Source organism: Camponotus vicinus, unplaced genomic scaffold (assembly GCF_025532165.1).
Source record: "Camponotus vicinus isolate PSW18456_S1 unplaced genomic scaffold, iyCamVici1.0 SCAF_2, whole genome shotgun sequence".
NCBI classification, from domain to species: domain Eukaryota; kingdom Metazoa; phylum Arthropoda; class Insecta; order Hymenoptera; family Formicidae; genus Camponotus; species Camponotus vicinus.
The window spans coordinates 20,920,978-20,947,294 of NW_028141956.1; the positions used below are offsets into that span (position 1 = coordinate 20,920,978).

Here is a 26,317-nt window from a genome sequence, read left to right on the forward strand (position 1 = left end):
GAGTTTCCACTGAGCGCGTCACGCGTCGCGTCAACCAGCGTGAGCCAATCAAAACATTCCATTGTAATAACATGTTTTCCGTGTTATTACAATGGAATGTTTTGATTGGCTCGCGCTGGATGACGCGACGCGTGACGCGCTCAGTGGAAACTCAGCCTTAGCAGTCTAGGTTACGTTCCAAAACGTAAGTAACCGAGGAAAGTTTTACTCGATGGCCGATTTGAACCAATCAGAAAGGCTTAAAAGAGTTTCGAAACGGCCATCGAGTAAAATTTTCCTCGGAGAGGACGTTTTGGAACGTAACCCTAGTGTATTATATAGAAGTCTGTGGTTAAAGCCCCTTGCACAATGCTAGGCAACAGGCAAGAACAGGGCCTGTTCTTTTTAGCTGCACTGCTGCACTAGTGCAATTAGTTAGAGTGAAAGAAAGTATGTTTGTCTCTTTCCAACTTATTGCACTAGTGCAGCAGTACAGCTAAAAAGAACAGACCCAATAAGAACATAAGAATCAAAACGCATCCACTGTGGTATAAACTAGTAGAGAGAGGAGAGAGATTTGTTTTTGTGACTTCCAATTTCCAATTCGTAATTATTGTATGATATGAGCCATGTATGGGCGAATATTGCAAAAGTCTAATCAATCAGAAAAGGAAATTCTCTTGGTTATCAATGCAATTATATAACAGCAAATATATATTAATAATAAGAATTATGTTATTATATAAAGAGGTATGTGCAAAATTATTATCAGTGATATAATGAATTATTAGTTAAACATTTGTTGAGAAAGAGAGAGAGAGAAAAAAAATTCTTCCATACTTGTATTTATATTTTAAAGTTGAATTACTTCTTATTCATTATTTTATTTCACAGTTATATCAATGGAGATAAGTTAATTAGAAGTCTAGAGCTATCATGTTATTTATTATTCATTCAATGAAAGTATATCGGCACATATCATGCAATTTTGTGCCCAAGTTTTCTATCATGGTTTGTAACATTGAAGTTAATATAAAATTTGCTATACTGCTCTATATCATTTAAAGAAATTTTAATCCTAGTGTTCTGGCTTCCTAAGGCAAAAATCAATGAAAACTTTGCATATGGAAGAACAAAAACAAATGATGGATGAAAAATATGATCGATTGCAGATTAGTGCAGTAACAACAGTTCCTTTTCCTACTAAGAAAAAAGTTGCATATGAGATGAAAAAAGATCCATTAAAAGTAGAAAAGTCAGAATGGAAATCTATAATGGTCAATTATACTATGCTTCATAAGCACTACCTTAAATTGTCAAAAATTAAATTGACATGTATGTAACAAACATTATCAGATTTTTAAGCTGTAGTAAATTAAAATGTAACGTTCTAGTTAAAACAACATAGTACAATTAAGTCGTAATTATAATAAATATTTATTAAATTAGTTATTTTACTTATAGCTCTTGTTGTAGCAACAACTATGGCAGGATATGCATTAGCTCCTGCACCATTTGATTTCTACACATTTACGATGTGTTCCCTTGGCACAGGCTTAGTTTCTGCTGCAGCAAATACAATTAATCAATTTTTTGAAGTTCCATTTGATGCACAAATGTCACGAACAAAAAATCGAGTATTAGTATGTGGTTATTTGACGTGAGTCATTTTAGATGCATTTTTTTTATTTTGAAAGGCTTAAATTTATATAATTTAATTATTTAACTGTTATTTTAAATAATATAATTGAATATATCATTAGGCCTGCTCATGCAGTAGCATTTGCAACAATATCTGGTATTGTTGGATTATCAATACTCTACTATGAAGTGAACAGTGTGACATCGATGCTAGGTTCTGCTAATATTATTTTATATACACTCTTCTATACTCCTATGAAACGCATCAGTATTGTTAATACATGGATTGGTTCTATTGGTAAGTATGTTTTCTATGTATATTCTTCAAGTTGTAATTTTTTTTTTTATAGTAGGAGCAATACCCCCTCTCATGGGCTGGGTAGCTTGCACTGGTGATATACTCATGCCAGCTGCTTGGATTTTACCTGCTATTTTGTACATGTGGCAGTTTCCACATTTTAATGCTCTGTCATGGAACTTGAGACCAGATTATTCACGTGCTGGCTATCAAATGATGGCTGTTACAAATCCAAATTTATGTCGTAGAACAACTGTAAGACATACAATAGCATTAATGACTCTGTGTTACTTAGCTCCTATATTGGATTTAACCCATTGGTGGTTTGTACTGGCTTCAACACCAATCAATGCATACTTTCTTTATTTAGGTAACATATATGCTTTGTATAATTTTATAAAAAATATATATATTAATATTATAATTTCATAAATAACTTTAATGATATCTAATTATCTATATTTAATATATATATCGCAAACTTTACAAATTCAAATTTTCTACAAAAAATTAAGTTTTTCTATAAAACAATAATGAATATTGAAGAATTTTATAATTAAGCACATTTTATAAAAAACATGCAACATATGTGTATAAAATATATATAACTATGTATATCTGTATGTATTTATGTTGGAGATATTTTTAATATTTAAACAATGCTCTTACTTTTAGCCTGGAAATTCAATAACCATTCAGACAGTGCTAATTCTAGAAGATTATTTCGATTTTCGTTACTTCATCTTCCTCTATTGATGGTATTGATACTCTCGAGCAAGAAATATTGGACTAATAAGGAAAAAAAGGAGGAAAATATATCTCTTTATGAGAGGCTAAAAAAGAGTAGCTTACTGACTATTTTTGCATCTATTGCTTCAGCAACTTCTGTGTAATGGTAATTTTACATTAATAGACTCGTCAAAGAAATAGTACAAAGTTTTATTACGTTATAAACTTTGGATTTATCTGCTTTTTATAATTTCTCTTTTTTTCTCATTAATTATATAAAATTCAATTATATAAAACAGATCATAAGTTTAATCAAAACTAGACTACTTGAGTTTAATATTAAATTTAAGAAGTTAATAAAGAAAAATCCTAATAAAATTATGAAAATTTGTTCTTATAGGAAGATAATGACATTCACAGAGAACAAAATATATATAGTTTTATTTGAAATATCTTAACATAGCGTTATTGTATTTCCAATGCTTTTACGTTTTGCTTCAAATTCTTTTGCCATTTGTCTCCTTGTTTTGGTTAGATTTCTGTGGCCAGCACAGTCTAAATTTTCTATGTAACATTTGTTTCTACAACATTGTCTACATAATTTATATTCACATTTAAAACCCTGCAATTTAAATTATGTAAAATATTTCTCAACAAAATAGTGAAATGAAATGAGAATTATAAAATTATATAGAGATTTAACAAACCAAAGGATTTGGACAAGTGAGACATCGATCTGAACTTCTCTTAGAAACAGATGTTACCCTATTCGGTCTACGTGCTATTCGTTTAAGCTTCTTTGAACGTTTCCGCGATATTTCATTTCCATCCTCGTCTTTGTATTCCCTTTTTCGAAATGCATCTTCCTAAAAACTCTTATTGTTATTTTCAAGAAATATTAAATTATGGCGCAATGAGAAAATATTGCATATGAATATATGCTTGTTTACCTGTGATTTTTGTATATGTTCTTGTGGAGATTCTCGTACATAAGGTTGACACAACCATGGTGGTAACTTCAAATTGTAATCTATAAGAAACATTGAAAGAGACATATGTATAAATATAAATATAATAAATACAAATAATGTTTATTTAAATATCAAATTATTGCCTGTCTTTTCTGTTTGCCATGTCAAATGTCCTTCATGATATGGTAAATAACGATCTCTTAAGGTATATACAACATTTTTGAAAGCTTCCATGCTCGAGTTTGTTGCCAAATTCTCTCTCTCCTCTCGATTTTCTGCTAAACAAAATCTACTCTCTAATTAAAAGCATGCTGTTTGCACAATGAGGAATTATGAGATACAAATCATGATTGCTACGATTAAGAATCTAGTCTACTTTAGAGAGTTAAAAAAATCGATTTTTTTATATTTTCTGAAATTATGATATTTGAACAAAAACGTGTGCATCTTCAAATAGGCTTGTAAAACTTTAGTGCACTTTTCCCAAAATATTGCTTTCAAAGTTAGTGTGTCTGATATCATGAAAATTAATAATTTCAATTTTTTTTAAATGAATACTTTTGGGAATACTAATTAAAATTTAATAAAATTAATATTTAATATTTTCTATCCTTGAAAAAATAGAAAATTTTCACCGCAATTAAATTACCTAATTTAAAATACCTTTTTTTTTTTAGTTTAGTCTCCAAAAATATCTTACGGAATAAAACTAGGAATTTTTTTTCATTTCAGACAATTACTCGAAAAGTAATATAATGCACTGCTGAATTATACATTTTTGAGCACGTTTTACGCACAAAGATTTATATATATAGTATATATAGTGGAGTTTGTGTATATATTGTATATATAGTAAATTTTGTATATATAATGAATAAAGAAAAGCTAAATATCTAAGGTTTAAAATATATGCTGACGTACTGTTTAAATTTCTATGAAAACAATTTCAATCAATTTTTAATATTTTCAAAAAAAATTTGCTTAAATCAATTTTTTATTAATCTGCTAGAATAGACTGTATAATAGTAGATACTAAAAGATCAATACGTACACATGATGGAATAACTTAAATAAGTGACCGCGAATATATGAAGCTGGTGCTGGATATTGTTCTACAAGTTCTAAATATTCCAGAGCAGGCTCCCAACAAGCGGGGTATCGAGATTCGAATATATATGGATTATAAAGATTCCCTTCGGCTGACATCACACCCTGCACTTGGATTTCTTCAATGCATCTTTGTAAGTCTTGCATACATTGTATGTTACCATTAGCGATCACGGGAATTTCCACAGCATCTCTGATTTAATATAAAATAATTTGTTAACCGCTTATAACAATATTTACTTTACTGTGTGAAGTTAATAATGATTAAAAAAGAAATGATAACAAAAAGTGATAAAATAATATTTATGTAAAATATTAAAAATAACATTTAATTAAGAATTTGTTTTATTAAGAAATTAAAATAAAAAAATATTCTTTTTCTCTCTTTCTTCTTTTATCTTTCTTCTTCACTGTTTTTTTTTTCTTTACATTTTCTTTTGTTCCTTTTATCATTCTTTTTTCTTTTTTCCTCAATTTTGCATATATATAAATCATTTTTTCCAGCATGACTAATTATTATAATGATATACACACACACGAAAAAATTTATCTAATAGATATCTAATAAATGTCTAAATGTCTATATGAGGTCCATATCCTCTATAGATAGATCTCTATAGATAACTAGTAGATGTACATATTATCGATTCTAAATATTTCAAGAATCAAGTTTCTCTGAATGAAGACAAAATGCGTTTTAATTCCTTAGGGAGAATTTATGTATAATATTTCTACAATGTAAGATTGATTTCATGACAAATATTATTTCAAATTTACAAATTGCTCATGAATTACTTTTAAGTATTTGGCTAATTGTAATTATTTCATATTTAGTTTTGATATTTTATTTTTTAGTATTTTTTTAGGAAAATTATTTTTTTTTGAGGTTTTATTTTTTTAGTCTTATTTTTTAGTATGTTTTGTAGGAAAATTATTTTTTGGGATTTTATTTCTTTAGGAAAATAATTTTTTGAGTGAAAATTACTGTAAATTATTAAGGATTTTTTTTACTTATTATATATTGATTATATATTGTAGAAAAGAATTAAATTTCTTGCTCATTTACGATTTCTAATTTTTTATAGCTGTATTGAATTATGATGTCAGAAATCATAGATTCTTTTTATGCAATCTTTTTGACTTATTCTTTTCCTATATGAAAAAAATAAATTAACTTTTTTTTATATAACATTACACTCACATTTGATAATACAAATTATTATTAAAATCCTTCAAATATTGATAAGTTAATAAATAGTTATAAATCTTGATCAAAAATCTGTTTTTGCTGACAACATAGCAAGCAGATTAAGTTATATTTGTACATTTATCAATATAAGATAATGAAAAAAAGTTTTTGATATACTTTAATTATATCTATTATCGAATGAGACACGACAATTATTTTAAAGCATAATGTAAAAAGAAATTTTGTATATTTTCTTATAACTCAATATAATTATCTTTAAAAATTAAAGACTAGTATTGAATCAATGAAGAATAAGAAGGAATACCTTACGGCTTTAATATGTTCCCAAGATGCTAATCCAGTTAATGGTCCCTTTTGCTCTCTCGTACGTCCATGAACAGTAAGTAAGCTAGCACCTGCATCCTGTAGCATACGAGCATATTCCACAGTACGATTGATTTCTGAGAACACTCGTAATTTACAGGTGACAGGTATATGCAATCCATTCTTTAAAGTCGACACTATATACAAGAAATATATCATTATTAACATATGAAAGCTCTTTAAATAAATAAGTGCATATAAGTATGCTATAAGTCAAAAATGTGCATACCAATTCTATTTAACAAAATCCAATCATCCTGTAAAAATGCTCCATAATGTCCACGTTTTGCAATTGCCTGTGGACAACCAATATTGATATCTATTGCATCACAGTATGGTTCAGCTAAACGTGCAGCTTCCAATAGTACATCTGGATCATTGCCACAAAACTGGAAAAAATATTGCACAAAAATTAATGTAAATATTTTTCTTGCTTTATTCTCTCACACATATTTAATCCTTTGCATTTCATATTGCATATTTCTCTCTCTCTCTCTCTCTCTCTCTCTCTCTCTCTCTCTCTCTCTCTCTCTCTCTCTCTCTCTCTCTCTCTCCCCCTCCCTCCCTCCCTCCCTCTCCTCTCTCCCTCCCTCACTCCCTGCCCCTCTCCCATCCTCCCTCTCTCCTCTCTCTCCCCCTCCCTCTCCCTCCCTCCCTCCTCCCTCTCTCTCTCTCTCTGTACTATATTAATAAGATATAATAACATTATCATCCATTTATATATATATATATATTCAACATTGAAGAGATATAATATTATATTTATTTATATTTATAATTTAAATTTTATAGTAAATTAAATTTACTTAAGAATAAATAGATTTTAAAGATTTAAGAATACAAATGCATAAGATGTATTTGGAGTTTTTAGATTTTTTTTAGGATATATATACATATACATACATATATATATATATATATATATATGTATAAAAAGAATTGTACTTAAAAAAAAATATTTACAATATTCTAAAACATACATCCCAGCAAACACCAAGTAACATTTATATAACAGTTGTAATTTCCCACTCAGCAATGTAACTGTTACATGTTATGTAACTGTTACATAACATGTAACAGTTATATTGTTGAGTGGGAAATTATAACTAACAGTTATATAACTGTTTTTTTAGTGTTTGCTGGGATATCTGATTAGATAATCGTTAAATATGTACTATGTGAAATGAAGAAAAAAAGATTCTCTCATTTTATGTTTAAATAAAGAAATTCTATGAGATCACGATAGAATCTATAAAAAAATAACGAGAAAACAAAAATATTCCTTTGAAATCTTGAAAAACGCAAAGCCCAATAAAAAATTTATTGTAACATAATTGTAATTTTATGATTAATGTAGACCTGTACAATTAACATAATTGTAATTTTATGATTAATGTAGACCTGTACAATTAAAGGACGATCTTCACTAGTGCTAGCGAGAGCTTCTCGTCTATACTTGGGATCCCGACAAAACACGGTGGAATGTAGCATCGGCGTATAACAGAGCTGAGCACCGTGTCGCCTACTAAGCAATCTCCATGCCAATTCACTCGCATCTACCATCGGTGCAATTATGCAACGCGGTGAACCCAAATCTTCCCAAACGTTAGTTTTTTTCGAGGAAGTATCCCTCTTGTCAAATGACTCCATTATCTATGCAAATGAAGATCGAGCGATGTATTGCTTGTTTCTTCTACCTCTTCGACCTAAACTGAAAAAGAGATCTAATCTGGCTAGTCATCAATAAATAAAAATGAATAAACATGAATACAGATTGAGTAAAAAATAAGAGATTATTTTTAAAATTCTCTTAAAAAGAGGAAAAATCTCAAAAATAAGATCCAAATAAAGAATATGCGTATGAACATACCCCGATAGGAACACATTTATAAAATTATATGACAAAATCTTGCATGAAATTTGTGATTTGCAATTATAAGGATATATTTTAAAAAATAGATGTAAAAATATTGATCTTTTATAAAATATTAATAATTGTTTGCGCAATTAATTTCTAAATAATATTTCAACAAAATCATAACGATATGGCGAATCATCTTAGCAGTCTATTTGCAAAATTAAATATAGAAAGAAATTGTTCAATAATTGAGAAAAATATTTCAGCTATATTATGTTTAAAATATGTCGAAATAATTGCGCATAAAGAAATCAAATTAACCCATATATATATATATGTTTATAAAAGTACACAATTATTCCTAAATTTTAATATAGAAATATTGCAATATAAAATATTGCACATTAAGTATAGCAAAATTTTAAGTAAAGAATTAAAACGGTTTCCATGTAGTGTGCATGCAATATTGCCAGATTCGAGACACGCCAAATCATAGTGAAGAGGATACAGTGCTGGCAAAAAGTTCTGCAACGGTTAAAAATCTTGGAAAATATCGATTTATTGAAAAAATGTTTCAAACAAAAAGAATAGGGCTTAAAAAAATCTATTAGATGATGATATCTATTTGACCTTGGTATGACCTTGAAAAGCCCGGTCATGGTCAACATAAAAATCTTAAATGGAAACCTCTATTTCTTATTACATATTCTTGTAGTTTAGCTCGATAGCTTTCCAAAACGCTATAATAAATTATTTTTTCATTGAGTACTTTTCGAGTTATGAGGCTTAAAGTAATTTCTTAATTTTACATAAACCATAAAATATCTAATAAAATATTCATTTTTCGAGTGTCTACCTTAATACTTTTATGTGCAAAATAATGAGAGAAATCAATTGGTGCAATGAAAAAACATAGTTGTTTCTAAGAAAAAATATATAATTGTTTATTGCACATATTTTTCTTAGAAACAACTATGTGTTTTCTTTACACCAATTGATTCCTATCATTATTTTGTGCATAAAAATATTAAGGTAAGATAATAATTGGAAAGCTATCGAGCTAAACTACAAGAATATGTAATAAGAAATAGAGGTTTCCATTTAAGATTTTTATGTTGACCATGACCGGGCTTTTCAAGGTCATACCAGGGTCAAATAGATATCATCATCTAATAGATTTTTTAAGCCTTATTCTTTTTGTTTGAAACATTTTTCCAATAAATCGATATTTTCCAAGACTTTTAACCGTTGCAGAACTATTTGCCAGCACTGTATATACAGGGTCCCACTTTAATTGTGCACCCCGATTAATGGCCGCGTTCCGAAATTACTGCCAGTACTGCAAATTCTATAGTGCACGTTACATCCCACACGAAACAAAAACCTCTAATGGATGTCCACTAGACGTCTACCATGGAGATTCGAAACCTCCATTAGATGTCCATGAAACGTCTCGTAAACATCTACTAGACATCTACATCCACAGTTCCGCATTTCATACCTCCATTAGACGTATTCATAGATGTCATATGTACGTTATATGGAGTAATTATAGATATTGAATGAAGCGTTCATGGATGTCGTATGTACGTTATATGGAGTAATTATAGATATTTTGTGGAGCTTTTATGGATGTCAGATATATACAGGGTTTAGCAAAAGTGTGGAAACCCCTTAATATTTCGAAAAATACGCATTTTAAAAAAAAATGTTTCATACAAAAGTTATAGGGTTTTATGTGGCGCATTACACAGCAACATTATTATGACCTCGAATAGCGTTGTCAAGGTTATGTGAAGGTCACCTCCAACTTTTTAAATGGGACACCCTATATGCTTTTGCATATTCTTGTAGCTTATCTCGAGAGCTTTTCAAAACACTATAATTAAGTTAGTTTTCATTAAGTACTTACCGAGTTATGAGGCTTGAAATCATTTCTTAATTTTACATAAACCATAAAATATCTTGTAAAATATTTATTTTTCGATTATCTTACCTTAATACTTTTATGTACAAAATAATGAGAGTAATCAATTGGTGTAAAGAAAACATACAGTTGTTTTTAAGAAAAAATATGGAATTGTTAATTGCAAATTACATATTTTTTCTTAAAAACAACTATGTTTTTTCTTTACACCAATTGATTCCTCTCATTATTTTGTACATAAAAGTATTAAGGTAAGATAATCGAAAAATGAATATTTTACTAGATATTTTATGGTTTATGTAAAATTAAGAAATGATTTCAAGCCTCATAACTCGGAAAGTACTTAATGAAAACTAACTTAATTATAGTGTTTTGGAAAGCTCTCGAGATAAGCTACAAGAATATGCAAAAGCATATAGGGTGTCCCATTTAAAAAGTTGGAGGTGACCTTCACATAACCTTGACAACGCTATTCGAGGTCATAATAATGTTGCTGTGTAATGCGCCACATAAAACCCTATAACTTTTGTATGAAACATTTTTTTTTAAAATGCGTATTTTTCGAAATATTAAGGGGTTTCCACACTTTTGCTAAACCCTGTATATTTTCAGTGCTGGCAGTAAACTGGCAGCAATTTCGGAACACGGCCAATATCGTAGAAAGTGTTCGAATGAAAAAATGTTTCAGACAAAAGATGTAGGGTTTTAACGCTTTACGCAACAATACCGGTATGACCTCGAAGAGCTTTGTCAAGGACACGTGAAGATCATCTTGAAATTTTTTAATAGAAACCTCTATTTTTTGTTGCATATTCTTGTAGCTCATTTCGAGAGCTTTTTAATACACTATAATAAAGTATCTTTTCATTAAGTACTTTTTGAGTTGTGAAGTTTGAAATAATTTCTTAATTTTTACATAAACTATAAAATATCTAGTAACATATTCATTTTTTTATTGTCTTACCTTCATACTTTTATGTATAAAATAATGAAAGAACTCAATTGGTGTAAAGAAAACATAATTATTTCGAAAAAAAAATATGTAATTGTTAATTGCAAATTACATATTTTTTCTTCGAAACAATTGTGTTTTCTTTACACCAATTGATTCCTCTTATTATTTTACACTCGCATTATTTTGCAATAAAAAATAGGGATTTCCATTAAAAAATTTGAAGATTATCCTTACGTGACCTTGACAAAGCTCTTTAAGGTCATATCGGTAATGTTGCGTAAAGCGTTACTTGAAAACCTACAACTTTCGTCTGAAACATTTTTTCATCCGAACACTTTCTGCGGTATTAATCGGGGTGCACAATTAAAATGGGACATCCTGTATAAAAGCGGTAACCGAATACCAAAGATTTAATGGTAACGTGTCTAGACGTCGTGACTGGCAGAGTCTTGTTTCTTATTTATAATATTTTTCAAAGAAAGTGTTTTGTTTAATATCTGAGAAGATATTGATGTATTGATTGTATTATCTGACAAGAGATATATTTGAAGAAGTTGGTGATTAAAGTTTGTGATATTTATAAATTATAGGGTGCGATCAAAGTGTCATTGCAAATGCTTTGAAACGTTTCGAGTGCGGTCAATCGAGCACTTCAAAGCATTCTAGCAATAGATATGGGCTGCGGTCAAAGAGACGCTGAGGATACTTTGAAGCGTTTGATTGACCAATCAGGTCAAAGAAATCCTTACTCCTTTTATCCTGATTGGTTAATCAAACGCTTCAAAGCATCTTTAGCGTCCTCTTGACCGCAGCCATGATGTCATAAATACGTCATACATTTTCGCTTTCAGCTCGCTTTCAATACTGCTGCTGAAGAGTAGTGTAGTTAAAACGTTTACGATTCAAATTTACAAGCGCAGGAAAGTTGCAGTGTTTCTATCACAAGATCATCTTCGTCATCGTCTAAATACGAAAATGGTTTCAAAAATTCATTAACGCACATTGATATAATTATTTCTTTTTTCTACCATTTCCTGTATGCTTATTCAATTTCGAAATTAGAAACATTTGTAGCGCCACTTTGACCGTACTTAAGGTTAATGTTTGCAACTTCGATAGTGTTCAATGACCGGTTCTATGAAAGCGTTAGAATAAAAACGATTGAAGCATTCAGTAAGCTCTGTTTGACCGCACCCTTAAAAGGTTAGTATAGTTTTGCTTCTCGAACAATAACATATATATTTAGTGTTTTTTTTAATAGAATAGTTTTAGAATATTGTCATTTGTATCAATATAGTTAATATTTTTAATGAATTACACACACACACACGCACACGCACACACACACGGTTATAGGTTATAGATTAAGATTAGTCAAATATTACAATTTGTTTTACACATAATGGCTGCGTTCCAATATTCATTGCCAGTATTGAAAATCTATAGTTTATGTGATGTACACTATAGATTTTTCAGTACTGGCAGTGAATATTGGAACATAGCCAATAATATATCATATACAGGGTGTTCTAAAAAGGTATGTCAAAAATTTAAGGAGATATTCCTCACACCTGAAGGATGAAAAAATGTTATATGGACATAGGTGCGGAAATGCTTATTTCAGGAGTTATGTTGAAAATACTGTTAGCTGTATTACTTACACAAGGAAAAATTTAGGATTAATTATTGTAGACGACAATCGTTTAATTAGGCTTATTTACATTTGGTTTTAATGTGACCTTGAGTACGTTACAATAAATGTTGAAAATGTTCACCATTTTCCTGAATACAAGCAATGACACGTCGACGCATCGATTCACGGACACGTTCAAAAATGCCACCAGTGCATGATATTCAAGATCTTCGTGACCGTATCACTGCAAGTTACGAGACAATCCGCTGTACGCCAGGTAACGTAACTCCTGAAATAAGCATTTTCGCACCTATGTCCATATAACATTTTTTCATCCTTCAGGTGTGAGGAATATCTCCTTAAATTTTTGACATACCTTTTTAGAATATCCTGTATATATTTCTTCAGGTTCTTTAGTATAAAATTCTGCGAGAAACGTGATATTTATCAAAGTACTATTTTTGAATGTGAATGTTTCTTTATTCATACATATATAATATTGAAATATCATTGCCTTTCTCATTATATATCAAATGCATTCCCAGTAAGCAAAATGTTAGCAGGTTGGCAGCAGATTGGCAGCAAATTCGATCAGAATCCCACACCAGAACCGTAGCCATCTGTGTCTGCATTAAACTTTTGTTTTGGCGACAAAGGGTACTTTCCGATTCACGCATGAAGTGACAGAAAATGTATAATATGCGTGACATGAACTATACATTTTCTGTCACTTCATGCGCATCATGCCCCAGACAGCACAGGACATCCTATGGATATTCATTTTATATCCATTTTACGTCCACACGTCCATGGACATGAAATGAACATCCATCGTACATTCGATTTGAGACATCCGTTAATGGCCAATATTTGGACGTCCATAAGATGTCCGATCTTGGACATCAAAGTTTCGCGCAAGCACGCAAGGATGTGTTAGTTCGTTCGTTTACCGCTACGCGACGTGCGATGCACTATCTTTCTCGTATTTAAGTTTTAGTTATGAGAATTATATAAAGTTTGCAAAAGGTAACAAATAAGATTAAAAATATACTGTTCAATTTAATTTCTGATCTAAATCACGAGTTTCAGATATTAAATTGATTTTATAAGTTGGACAAGTAAATGTCCGGCGAATAATTTAATATAAAATAATGAAACAAATTTAATATAAAATAATGAAAAATTTAATATAATAAATTTAAATTTTTTCATTAAAATATTTTGTAAAAATTATTTATACCTATTTTTAAAATATTTTTTTAATGTTCAAAACAAGTCCAATTTTAGTCCGTTTGGTCTTTAAAATGGACATTTTTGGGATGTCCAAAATAGTAACACTGGATATCCATAAAACATCCTAAAGATATTTTAGGCTCTAATCTGGATATTTTAAATACGTATGAAACGTCCAATTTGTTTATTTTTAATACGTTTTTAAGATGTCATTGTGCTGTCTGGGGCGTGAATCAGAAAGTACCCAAAGTCTGTAAAACATAACCTGTTAACAAACTGTCGGCAGAAACCGAGCAGGATCTGCGCGATGCAATTTGATGTCAGATTGCCAGCAGAAACCGAGCAGAATCTGCGCATGCAACCTGATGGCAAATTGACAGTAGAAACTGAACAAGATTTGCGTTTACTTTTATTAATGTTATATAAATGCAACAAAATTGATTATTACAGGTGCTAAATAAGAATATTATCGGCAAGTTAATTACAATTTTCTTCTAAAATGACATATGTCATATGTTATATTGTAATATATGTTAATGTAATCCCAGCCAGCACACAATATTCCTGTATATTCTATAGCTCTTCCTAAGCGAATATTTTAAAATGAATATTCTAATTGTATATTCCATAGCTCTTTCTATACGAATATTCTTAAATGAATATTTTAATATTGATATAGGAATATGAATCTCTCTATATTTAATGTCGAATATTCGTAATTAAATAATATTATGTACGTTTTATAGAATATTCTTCGAATTTGACTTTTCAAATATTCAAGAGTTTTGTATAATAGAATATTCGAAAAATGATTATCGCGTTACTGCCTACAGAGCGCATACTCATGTCGCGCAGTCGCGCCACGTTTCGTCAGTAAGCAACAAGTTTCTTAACCTAAAAATTTTAACAATAAATATCCCGATTTGCGGAACAGATAGGCGACGATTTTCTACGCTAGATTTTTATAAAAGTGCGTCAAATTTATCGATATTTGGAGGTAAGCAGTAATATTTTAAATAATTACCATTTGATGTAAATGATCGTAATAGATGTGTGTTATATAAGTAAGTAAAATGATGAATATATAATAGCCAATTATTGGCGATCGTTTGGTATAGCAACCAATGTGTACATTCTGGTACATTGGTTGCTATATCAAACGATCGCCAAAAATCGCCTAATGTAATTATAAGTATACACATATTTAATCATTTAAATTCTGTTTATAGCCAACTTTTTGATAACAATGCCAAAGACAAAGCGTAAAATTAATAGTTATTTTTATCGAACTATAAGAAAGGAAGTTAATTCTATTACATCAGCATTTAAATAATGATAATGATAATACCAATGCTTCTAGTTCAAATACGAACAATGTTGAATGTTTAAAACACATCAATATTGATGATACATCTAACACATATCATATTAATGATGATCAGGATACTTCCTCAGATTCAATTTCTACATGTATACTTGACGATGAATCAAATATATCTCAATTACACAATGTTACAATAGATAATAACCTTAATCCTATTCAGATTACTAATATAAATATTTTAGATGATTTAAAAAATTGGGCAGTAAAACATAATATTAAACATGAAGCTCTAAAAGATCTCTTGCAAATTTTATCTCGTATAGAGAGCAAAGAATTTTTAAATTGCCCAAAAGATCCTAGATCTTTTCTACAAACTCCTAGATCTACAATGATTATAATTACCTGTTTTTTTTATTTTAGAAATCTGTTTTAAAAACATGTTATTTTATTTTGTCTTTCAATTATTATAATTACTATTCTTTTCAATAATTATTACTAATAATATTGTGAAAAATATTACATATAAATATATAATATTTTATATATATATGTTGTTTTCCATTTATTAATCACATTTTTCTTTCAGGCCGGGTCTACAATAGATAATTTAAGCCCTAAGCCGTAAGAAATTGACCAATCGCAGTCAAGTATGAGGAAAATACTCGACTGTGATTAATCAATTTCTTAAGGCTTAAAGCTTAAATCACCTATTGTGGACCTGGGCTCAAGTACAGCTGGAATGTCGCCTTACAGAAATTTAATACTAGCAGTAGTATATTTTTCCGTAGGAACGATATACGCAATAATATTTCTAGCAGAAAATCAAATCGTGTATAGAATATTCTATGTATATGTATAGGAATAATCTTGAAGAATGTTATTAGAATATTTAAGATAGTGTACTTTTAAAAACATAAGAATATTTCCAGAATATCTATCTTCTTAAAAAGAACTTCTACGAATATTCAAATCTTCCTAGCGGAAGATCGGAGGATATTCTATGAACTAATATGTGCTGGCTGGGATGTTATATCGTAGTTATATCTCATATAGCGAAGGACTAATTCAATTTAATTAAATTAATAATAAAGTAAATGATAAAAATAAATGTAACTTGTAAAACTTGAGGTGTAATTTATTTGGAATTAAATTCTTGCTTTATGCCTCAAATAAGCAGTACATGAATAATTTTCCATTTATCATATTGATTCCAAGTCATCAGTTTAATATTCTGAATCTCATCTGCTTGTACCAGATATCAGAAATTAAAGTGATAGAAATTAAAATGATAATTACTATATTTTTGATCTTTAATTAATATTCGCGACTTTATATATATATATATATATATATATATATATATATATATATATGTTTCTGACAGAAATTAGATTACGAGAAAGTACAGCTCACATAGCGGTAAGCGAAGGAACTATCGAATCATGCAAACTCTGTTCTATCAATCTGCTATCAGAGATTGTGTGCGCAGATCCTGCTCGATTTTTGTTATCAATTTGCTATCAAATTGCACCGCACAGATCCTGTTAAATTTCTGCCATCAATCTGCCGTCAGTTATATCTTCAGGCTTTACTCGATTTCTGCTGATAATTTGACATCAAATTTCATTGTGCAGATCCTGCTCGGTTTCTGCCGACAATCTGTTGTCAAATTTGCATTTGACGAAAATCTGTTCTAACAGATTTGGCTATCTGGGTTTCTTCTAAGAAAAACGGTTCATTAAATTTACATTTTGTTTATGTACTTATTAACATTTGTTTTTTATTATTATATAATAATTTGAATAGGACAGTACATACAGGGTGTATCAGACCACCCGTGTCAGCCATATATCTCGAACACCGAGAACGGCAGACAAAAATATTTCAGACAAAAGTTGTAGGCTTTCAAGTAATGCATTATATAGTAATATTGGTACGATCTTGAATAGTGTTGTCAAGGTCACGTGAAGGTCATCTTAAATTTCTTAAATGGGACCCACTATTTTTCATTACATATTCTTGTAGCTTATCTCGAGGGCTTTTCAAAACACTATAATAAAATATTTTTTCATTGAGTACTTTTCGAGTTATGAAGCTTGAAATCATTTCTTAATTTTACATAAATCATAAAATATCTAGTAAAATATTCATTTGTCGATTATCTTATCTTAATACTTTTATGTGTAAAATAATCAGAGGAATCAATTGGCGTAAAGAAAAAACATAGTTGTTTCGAAGAAAAAATATGTAATTTGCAATTAACAATTACATATTTTTTTCTTAAAAACAACTATGTTTTTTCTTTACACCAATTGATTCTTATCATTTCTATCATTTTCTTCTAAAGACATACCAAAACATCACATAATATTATTCTAAATGATAATATCTGTATTAATACATCTTCTTCCGATATTTTAGAAAATACTAATGTTACAAATAACAATATTATTAGAAATGACAACATAGAATGTATTAAATAGAAATTGGCAAGATGTTTTGTACAATGTGATTTAAATCATCATCAAATAGAATCTGTATTATCTGTATTGAGAAGTCATAAATGTTTAACAAATCTTCCAAAAACTGCTCGAACTTTGCTACAAACTACAAGAGAACCAATATCTTTAACAACAGTTAATTCAAGTGTATATTTGCACATAGGATTTAAAAAAGCGATTATTAACATTTTACAAAATGTTCCCTCAGAATTAATACCAAATAAATTGTTCAATGATATTAGTACGGATGGTGCTTCAGGAGATAAGAGTAATAGAATTAAAATATAGTCATTACAATGTAGAATCGTCAATATTTATTGATCAAGACCTGAGACAATAGGCTTATATCGTAATAACAAAAACCAGGTGATGCTATGAAGTTTTTTTTACAATTTTTAACTGAATGCAAAAAACTTGATTTAAAAGGTGAAATTTTTTTCAACAACAAAATTATTGTATGGGAATTTCGAGCGGTTATAACAGACGCTCCTGCACGAGCATTAGTATTAAATCATTATGGGTACATGTCATATAATCCACGTTCAAAATGTAAAATTACTGGTATTCTGTGCAACAAAGGTCATTTAATTTTTCGAAGTATCGGTGATGAAAACCGTTCTGATAAAGAATATCGAGAACAAAGAGATGAAGATCATCCTAAAATAGATGATACCCCTATAGCTCCTCTTTTTCAAGATATTGTAGCACAAACTCCATTTGAATACATGCACTTAGTATTATTAGGTATAGTGAAAAAAACATTAAGTGTTTTTATCACTGGTAAAGAATATTAATTAGAATATTAATTAATACGGAAAGAATATTAAATTGTCGAAATATCACACTGACATGATATCGAATAGATTGAATATTATTAGCTCTTGTCCTCGCGAATTCATTCGCAAACCCAGATCAATTTCAGAATATGAAAATTTTAAAGCAACAGAATGCCGTCAACTTTTACTTTACACAGATATTGTTGCGTTACTTAATATTGTAAAGCAAAACACTTACAATCATTTTTTATTGCTGCATGCGATTATGAAATGTTTCTAATAATTCATCATCCGAAAAATTGTTGTATTTTTCTGAACTTGCAATAAAGTCCTATGTGCAACTAAGTACGGTTATTTATGATGAAACATTTGTTTCGTATAACGTACAATATACACTCACTCACACACGATGCTCCAAATCCGACTAGCAATCTCCTCGTGGTGCGCATCAGGTAATGCTAATGTTGACGGTAAATGAACAAAAATGTATAGGTAACTTTGATGTGTCGTAACTCCGCGAAAAAAATTGTACAAACTTCATTTTTTTTTCAATTCACACATAAAAGTCCTTATTTTACGATGACTATCATGAAATTTGCGAAAAAAATTTATTCCACCCCGTGGAATGCGTCAAATTATGCAATTTTTTGGAGACGAAACTTATCCTTACTTTTAAGGAGATGACGAGAGGGGGGGAGGATAAATTCTAAATCTGACAAATGATTTTTAAAATAGAGGCTTTAAGCTTGAGAATGAAAAAAAGAATTTTCAAATACGACCATTTTTGATGGAGTTATATTTATTTGAAGTTATGCGAAAATTTGACATGAAATTACCTATGCGATAATTTTGTTGACGAGTGTATAATTTAAATTTGCGATTTTTAAATATAACTAATGATTTTAAATTTCAATATCAAGAGTTTATGTTTTTTATGATTTTATATCAAACTATTAAAAGCTTTTGTTTTTTTATAATTTTATATCTTATTATTAAAAATTTGTTTTTTATAAATTCATTTATGATATCATCATAATATCATATATAATTATATGTATAATTATATAAGTTTATTTTATGTTACATATTCCATTTATTTAATAAAAATGAAATAAATAAAAGGTTTATTTTAATATTGTTATTAGCTAAATTATTTTCAAAATTATTTCCACTTTTTGTTTATTTAAATTGATGTGAATATTAAACTAATTTATTAATTGGAATACAAATCTTTAATCTGAAAATGCTGCAAATATTGCAAAATGTTTTTGTTACATCATATTGCCACAAATATTGAAGACTGTGATTTTATATTTTTAAGTATCGAAATAATTATAAAATATTTATACACTAAAATAAATTCGTCTAATTTTTGATAAATATTATTTACAAAATTTTATTCTGGCAAAACTGTTGCGTTATAACGAATCATCTTAATGCAAAATTACGGAGAAATTTTTTGTCAAGTCATGATGTCATTATTGTAAAATGTTTTCAATTTTCCTATCGGGGTATTTGAACACCTTATGTTCTGCCGACAAAGTCTGTTAATATCAGACAACAGATTGGGGGCAAAAATCAAGCAGAGTCTTAGCTTCTTACTACTTAAATAGAATAGTAATGTATGTAATAAATAATTATCTATGAAAACTTAATAAATGAATTCGATCTCAATAAACATATTTATACTAATGTTATATATAAGTGCAATAAAATTGAATATTACAGATAAATAAATGTTATCTCTTAGTTATTGGTTAATTATAATTTTCTACAAATAAATATGACATATGTATATTATATCATAGTAATAGTTCACATAAGAAACGATTAGTTCAATTTAATTAAATTAACAATAAAGTAAATGTTGATAATTAAATTTAACTAATAAAACTCAAGATATCATTTATTTGAAAATTAAACTCTTGTTTTATATACTTCAAATAAACAGTAAATGAATAATTTTTCACTTATACTGTTGATTCCAATCAGATTTCAATATTTTGAATCTTATGTTGAACTTATCAGATATAAAAAATTAAAATGATAGAAACATTTACTATACTTTTGATTTTTTTTTATTAGTAGACTTATAGATTTTAATTATTTCTAAAGAAATTTAATTGCAAGAAAATACATCGCATAATGATAAACGAAAAAATCAAATCATTATCAAATCAAATACATAATATATACACTCTACTGTTAATTTGTCAGATCACGCGTGCACACTCTGTTCGGTTTCTGTTGCTTTGACATCAAATTACATTGCGCAGATTCTGCTGCCAATCTATTATGATAATTCTTTGCAAATCCTACTCGGTTTCTGCTACTGACCTGCTATTAAATTATGCCAAGAGGTTTTGTAACATGTCTGCTGACATTTTGTTATCATTATTTGATAATGGATTTTACAAAATCTCTAGTCTTTCTGCTGATAATAATTTGTAACAGACACTTGGCAAAATCTATTAGAACAACCTGACTGATTGAAATGAATTTGTACAACTGATATTATATTATACATCTATGGTATAATTGTAACTTGTAGTATCATATTCAATCGATTAATAAAATAAATTTTTATTTATAAGTTAAAACATTTGCATATAATTAATACATATTAAAAAATACAGAATACTCTTGAATAATCTATTATATAAAAGTCTTCGACAAATTTTGAATCGATTGATATTTATCGCTTTCTCAATGAAAATTTCAATAAATTTTGTTTTATTCAACGTATCACATTTTATATAAAATTAAAGATAAAACATTTTATATATTTAACCGTAAAAATAATGTTACTAAAAAAGTAGAAAATATTATTTAATATTATTTTTCAACGACATAGTCAATATGAAAATTTGTATAGAAAAAGTAAAAAAAGAAAGGGAGAAAATTAAGAAAAAAGAAAAAAGAAAGAATTAAATATAATTATTATTATTTATAATTAATATATCACATTTTCAACTTTATAATATAAATTATAATTTCATCTTTTTATATGTAAACTTTCATAATACTTATAGTTTCACCTTAATAATTAGAGTTTCGCCTTTAGTGTAGTTGTAGACTAAAAAGATTTTGAATTAAAGAAATTGTTTTTCTTTTTATATCTTTTCATATCATTTAATGTTTGTCTGTTTAGATATTGTCTACATATTAAGATACGAATATACTGTCTACATATAGAGATACGAATATAATTATTTTAGTATATTTATATAAATTGAGTGAGAATATAAAAAATATGAAAAATTATATAATATTGCATATCTGAATTTAAATATGTATAATTTTGAATATAAATTTCTTGGAAAAACAACAATAACAAATTATGTAATATTTTATGCAAATTTACCATATTTTATTTTAATACTAACATTATTTTGAGAATACAAAACATTATTTTGAGAATATAATAATGCACATGTGTGTAAATGTGCATATAAGAAGTAATAAGAGATGGAAAAAAATATTCATTGATATGCAATATAATAAGTATCTCATTTTTTAGTATGAATATGATCATTAGTTTCGAATTTAAATTTAAAAATGTAAAGTTATGAAAAATACTTCGATGGATAAAGATTCATATATTAAATGTATCTTAGTACTATTTCGAGTTTTATATTTCTAACAAACGGCAAAACACTTTCATTACGAATAACAATGTTCCTCGGTAAGATACTGTTGGTAAAATTACTCGCGTAATGGCGGGAAGGCGAAAGCAGGACCTGATCTAGGTGTGGCCGGTTTTGAGAACTCAGACTCTGGTATCGGTGATAATTGAGCGGTCTGCGTAACATATGAGCCGAGTTTAAAACGTGGCCTTTTCCTCGAGAAATTTGTACTTCGCCGGCTACTGAGATAGGCTTGATTCCGTTTAGGCATTAGGGAAGGCGATATCGATTCTAAAACGGAAATGTCTCCGGTATTCGAAAACACTTTTCTAATCTTGTGGACGGTATTTGGAAGATCCATAGCGGGTAATCTCGCCGGTGGATGTGGATGATCCGATGATGTTGTTAATTCTGTCACTAATGTTTCGATGATCCGATTTTGATGTTCAGTTATTGCAGGCGCGATGTTTGAAGGATCACCTGGAATTATTTTGTTATTGCAAGAACGGGCAAAAGCCGATGATAAAGTAGTTGCCTTTGATTTTGAGCTTTTTTTTAGACGAGCCTGCAAAAACATCTGTATCCTTCTCATTGTTCCACATGAACGTTTTGTGGATTCGAGACGGTGTCCGGTATGACGTTTTCGATCCTTTGCGTCATGCCTACCTTCAGAATAATTCATGATAGAGAAACAACAAGACACCGGGGAAGGCGTGGATGATGATTTTATGTCTGGTGATTCTTCGTTTTCCAACTCTATCCTGTTGATCGATCGCGAGGAGGAGACTTTAATAGAAGTCTCAATGGTGCGTGAGTCATATGAGAAACAGAGATGGAAATTTCGATTGTCTTTCGTCGAGGGCAACGATTTCGAACAAACACCCTCATCATTCGCTGCTTTGTCACCGCTACACATTTCTTCATGCGTTGAGGAAACGTATATATCCGTCGTTGTCGTCATCATCGTTGTATCTACACTATTCTTGAATAAAGAACCGTTCTTGCAGAAACGAGAATAGAGGCTTCGTGCGCTAGCTACTTGATTCATATCCTCCTTATCACTGGTATCACAGTAAGATGCATCGCACAAATTATTAGAAGTCATTCTAGAGTTAGTGGCGGCGCCGGTAGAGCTTTTCTCTCGCTTTCTACGTACGTATTCGTATGTGGTGAGACCGAGACAAGCAATATAACCATGGAAAAAGCAGAGATGTATAAGCAAAACGGCAGCAATTGCCGAGAGGACACCGATAAGAGTAACAAGGACAAGTGAGCCGGTACCAGGCACCGGCAATGATGGCGCCGTGGCATTATTCATATTCGTATCGTTGTTGTTACCTTCACCCCAATATTCATCGTCCACAACTGAATGCGCATTAATAAGCATCAGTTCGCCTAGAGCAAGCGCGGTGACTGCGAGTGTAATAATTAGTGTTGATGTCAAGCACGCCAAAAATGCCGGATAATTACGACCGCCGATACAATTGTTTAACCACTTGCAATGGTGATCGAAGCGTGGCACGCACTTGTTACAGATAGAACAATGCTTAGTGCACAAATCACGCGTTGTGATATTACATAAGTGACATCGGCCGTTTTCGATAACGTGCTGGTGTTTCGTACGATCAAATTCCGGCACAACTTCGTTGATCGGTCGAGCACGCACTTCAGGATCGGCCGGATCCAGTAGTAGCACCGTCAGATGGGTTAGCACATGGAGTAGGAACAATACAGCAAATAGCAATAAGAGAATACAGCGCAGATTAGGTAATAGTAGCGGTGTCGTTAACAACACAGTAAAAGTACCGACGAACACGACAATTAGCAATACCCAACCGATTACTTGTTGAGGATGCAGCGGTAACTGTAGACCATGAACACGGCGAAATTTCCGTTGTTCTGGTGGTATATGTATTGCATTCTGTGAGGAATAGCAGCGAACAATAGTGCGCTTTGCACAGATCTTATTTAGCATTCCTGTTCTCTTTTTTCTCGGATTATTAATTATTTCGGATATATAAACACATCAATATATAGATATAATACAACATTATATAATATTGTTATTGCCGTTTTCATTTTTATAAACTTTCGACTTTTCTTTTCTTATGTATTTATAAAAAAACCAAAAGTTAGTGTAGTATAAAAGCTATATATTTTTCTTTGTTTTTGTAAATATATTATAATTCTCTTTAATTATAATTTTAAACTTATCTTATTAGATATTATTTAACTATATATATATATATATATATATATATATATATATATATATATGCGTGTGCGTGTGTGTAATAGCTAATATGGTTAAGAAAAATGATTTTACTAAAAACTATTATAAAAAATTTTTAAACGTTATGTTAAATATATGGAATATATCAAGCGACGCGGTAGCGTCGCGACGCTAAATACATAAAAATAAATAAAAATAATTAAAAAGTACTCCACAATTTTACTTTTATAAATGTTTTCACATTATTAACACTAAAAAAATGACACTTCATTATTAATTGTAATTGCAGTTCCTCCTGCTCTTCATGTTGGTTTTAATTTTTTTTTTCAATTTTTTCTTATTCGTCTTCGGTATATATTAATAATTCTTAGTTTAAATTTTTTAATCCTAACCCCAGACATATATAATCACTGTGTAATGTAGGCTTATTCGATATCACCCTTAATAATGATACTAAATTTCTGTATCGATGATTTGTTCCTTTAGCAATATAATTTCGATAAAAGATTTCTTATCTCTTATTTTCTTGTACATTATTTTTATCGCACGGCACAATCGCGAATGATTTCGAATGAATTATGTGTAAGATTTTCTTGAGCCTTTATCGCCTGTGTAAGGCTAACTGACGATACTTAGACGAATCGATAAATTGTGGTTACCGCGGAAACCAGTCCAGAATCGTCTTGTCGAAGACCTCATGCACGCATGCGATGAAGCAACGTAAACACGCGCGCGCATACTACAGCATATTTCTTATCACGCGAAAAAAAGACACGGAATCGGATGTGTTTAAACACGTCATATACGTGTCCTTTATTTGAATAATATTTTCTTCTTTTTTTAAGAGGATTTCTCCGAAGCCTCTCTTATTTTTTTCATTCTTTTTTGCATTTATTTTCACTGATGGCCAGCCAGATTAATCTTTTCTCTTCGGATCAATGTAAGCCAATTAAATATATAGAAGAAAAAAAGAACATCAGAATGTTTAAAGGTGTTATACATGTGTGGATCCTGTTTTTCAGTTTACTCATCTTTTTAAGAGAACTATGAAATTTTGTGTGTAATACCAGTTATTGTCTGTTTGAGTGGAAACCATTTCTACTTGTCCGGTGCTATTATAATTTAGAAGTCAAATCGTCATGCAAAATTCGCGAAAGACAATAAGCTAAAATTAGTAATACAAGTGAATAATAACATCGAAATGTTTATAAAAATTTTTCATATAACTATGATATATTAGAAATTTTACTTTATATATTCTTTAGATGTCACTGATAAATAATAAAGGAATTAGTCTATCTATATATATAATATTGTCATATTATTTAATTTTTATTAAATATAATTCAGAAAAAATATTGTATTTTCCAAAATTTCCATTTTACAATAAATTACGATTAATATAATTACGACAATATAAAAATATTTGTAATTTCCTAGACAGCACACGTGTTCCTAAAAAGACAACTTAAAGACGTTTTACCTTTTAAACATCTTTAAGATGTTTGAGATGTTTAAAAGAATCTTTTAAGAGGTCCTTTTGTCTAGATTTAATCAATTAAATATAAATAATATATATGTAAAATGATTAAAGATACTAACCTTACTTTGCATAACCTAATTTTTTCCAAACCACAAATTGGACATGTAAATCAATCAACATCTTTCGCATTCGAATTAGAAGTTTGAATTAACTGATAACTACACATAATTAACTGATAACTACATATAATTAACCAGTAACTATACACATATTATGTCATTCACAATTTTTTCTCTTCCCATATATCCTTGAACTCTATTCCTAGGTTACTTGAACCAATCGGAAAGACTTAAGGTGCCTCTACATGGCAGCATCAAGCGTCGAGCGTCTGCGCAGAAAACCATACCGGTACCATTGCGCAGATTCAGAACACCATTGAGCAGATTCAAAACGAGTTCGAGTCCAGCTAC

At 29.5% G+C, this 26,317-nt stretch overlaps 3 protein-coding genes across 9 annotated transcripts; 1 reads left to right on the forward strand and 2 right to left on the reverse strand.

The window, feature by feature from the left end:
• Positions 1-443: 443 nt before the first annotated feature.
• Cox10 (Cytochrome c oxidase assembly factor 10) lies at positions 444-3,741 on the forward strand. 4 transcript variants are annotated; one of them, XM_083090820.1, is made up of 8 exons: positions 446-729; positions 874-990; positions 1,062-1,314; positions 1,444-1,639; positions 1,743-1,918; positions 1,971-2,288; positions 2,594-2,813; positions 3,048-3,741. In XM_083090820.1, the coding sequence occupies exons 2-7, from the start codon at positions 916-918 to the stop codon at positions 2,809-2,811; spliced, it is 1,236 nt and encodes a 411-aa protein (XP_082946946.1). In that variant the 5' UTR covers positions 446-729; positions 874-915; the 3' UTR covers positions 2,812-2,813; positions 3,048-3,741. The 4 variants fall into 4 exon arrangements, with proteins under 4 accessions (XP_082946947.1, XP_082946946.1, XP_082946948.1 ...); XM_083090821.1 differs by having other exon boundaries at positions 444-729; positions 1,456-1,639; positions 2,594-3,741; XM_083090822.1 differs by having other exon boundaries at positions 1,152-1,314; positions 2,594-3,741.
• Positions 1,428-26,299, reverse strand: Dus1 (Dihydrouridine synthase 1). Of its 4 annotated transcripts, none has more exons than XM_083090818.1 (9): positions 25,967-26,299; positions 7,700-7,951; positions 6,528-6,687; positions 6,240-6,435; positions 4,670-4,918; positions 3,762-3,907; positions 3,598-3,677; positions 3,355-3,513; positions 1,428-2,171 (listed from the first exon to the last, which is right to left on the reverse strand). In XM_083090818.1, the coding sequence occupies exons 1-9, from the start codon at positions 25,976-25,978 to the stop codon at positions 2,142-2,144; spliced, it is 1,284 nt and encodes a 427-aa protein (XP_082946944.1). In that variant the 5' UTR covers positions 25,979-26,299; the 3' UTR covers positions 1,428-2,141. The 4 variants fall into 4 exon arrangements, with proteins under 4 accessions (XP_082946944.1, XP_082946943.1, XP_082946941.1 ...); XM_083090817.1 differs by lacking the exon at positions 1,428-2,171 and adding an exon at positions 3,069-3,269 and having other exon boundaries at positions 7,706-7,951; positions 25,967-26,297; XM_083090815.1 differs by lacking the exon at positions 1,428-2,171 and adding an exon at positions 3,069-3,269 and having other exon boundaries at positions 25,967-26,296.
• Positions 21,523-24,356, reverse strand: LOC145966610 (uncharacterized). The gene has a single exon (XM_083090814.1). It carries the CDS (start codon positions 24,104-24,106, stop codon positions 22,211-22,213), a length of 1,896 nt encoding a protein of 631 aa, XP_082946940.1. The 5' UTR covers positions 24,107-24,356; the 3' UTR covers positions 21,523-22,210.
• Positions 26,300-26,317: the final 18 nt, after the last annotated feature.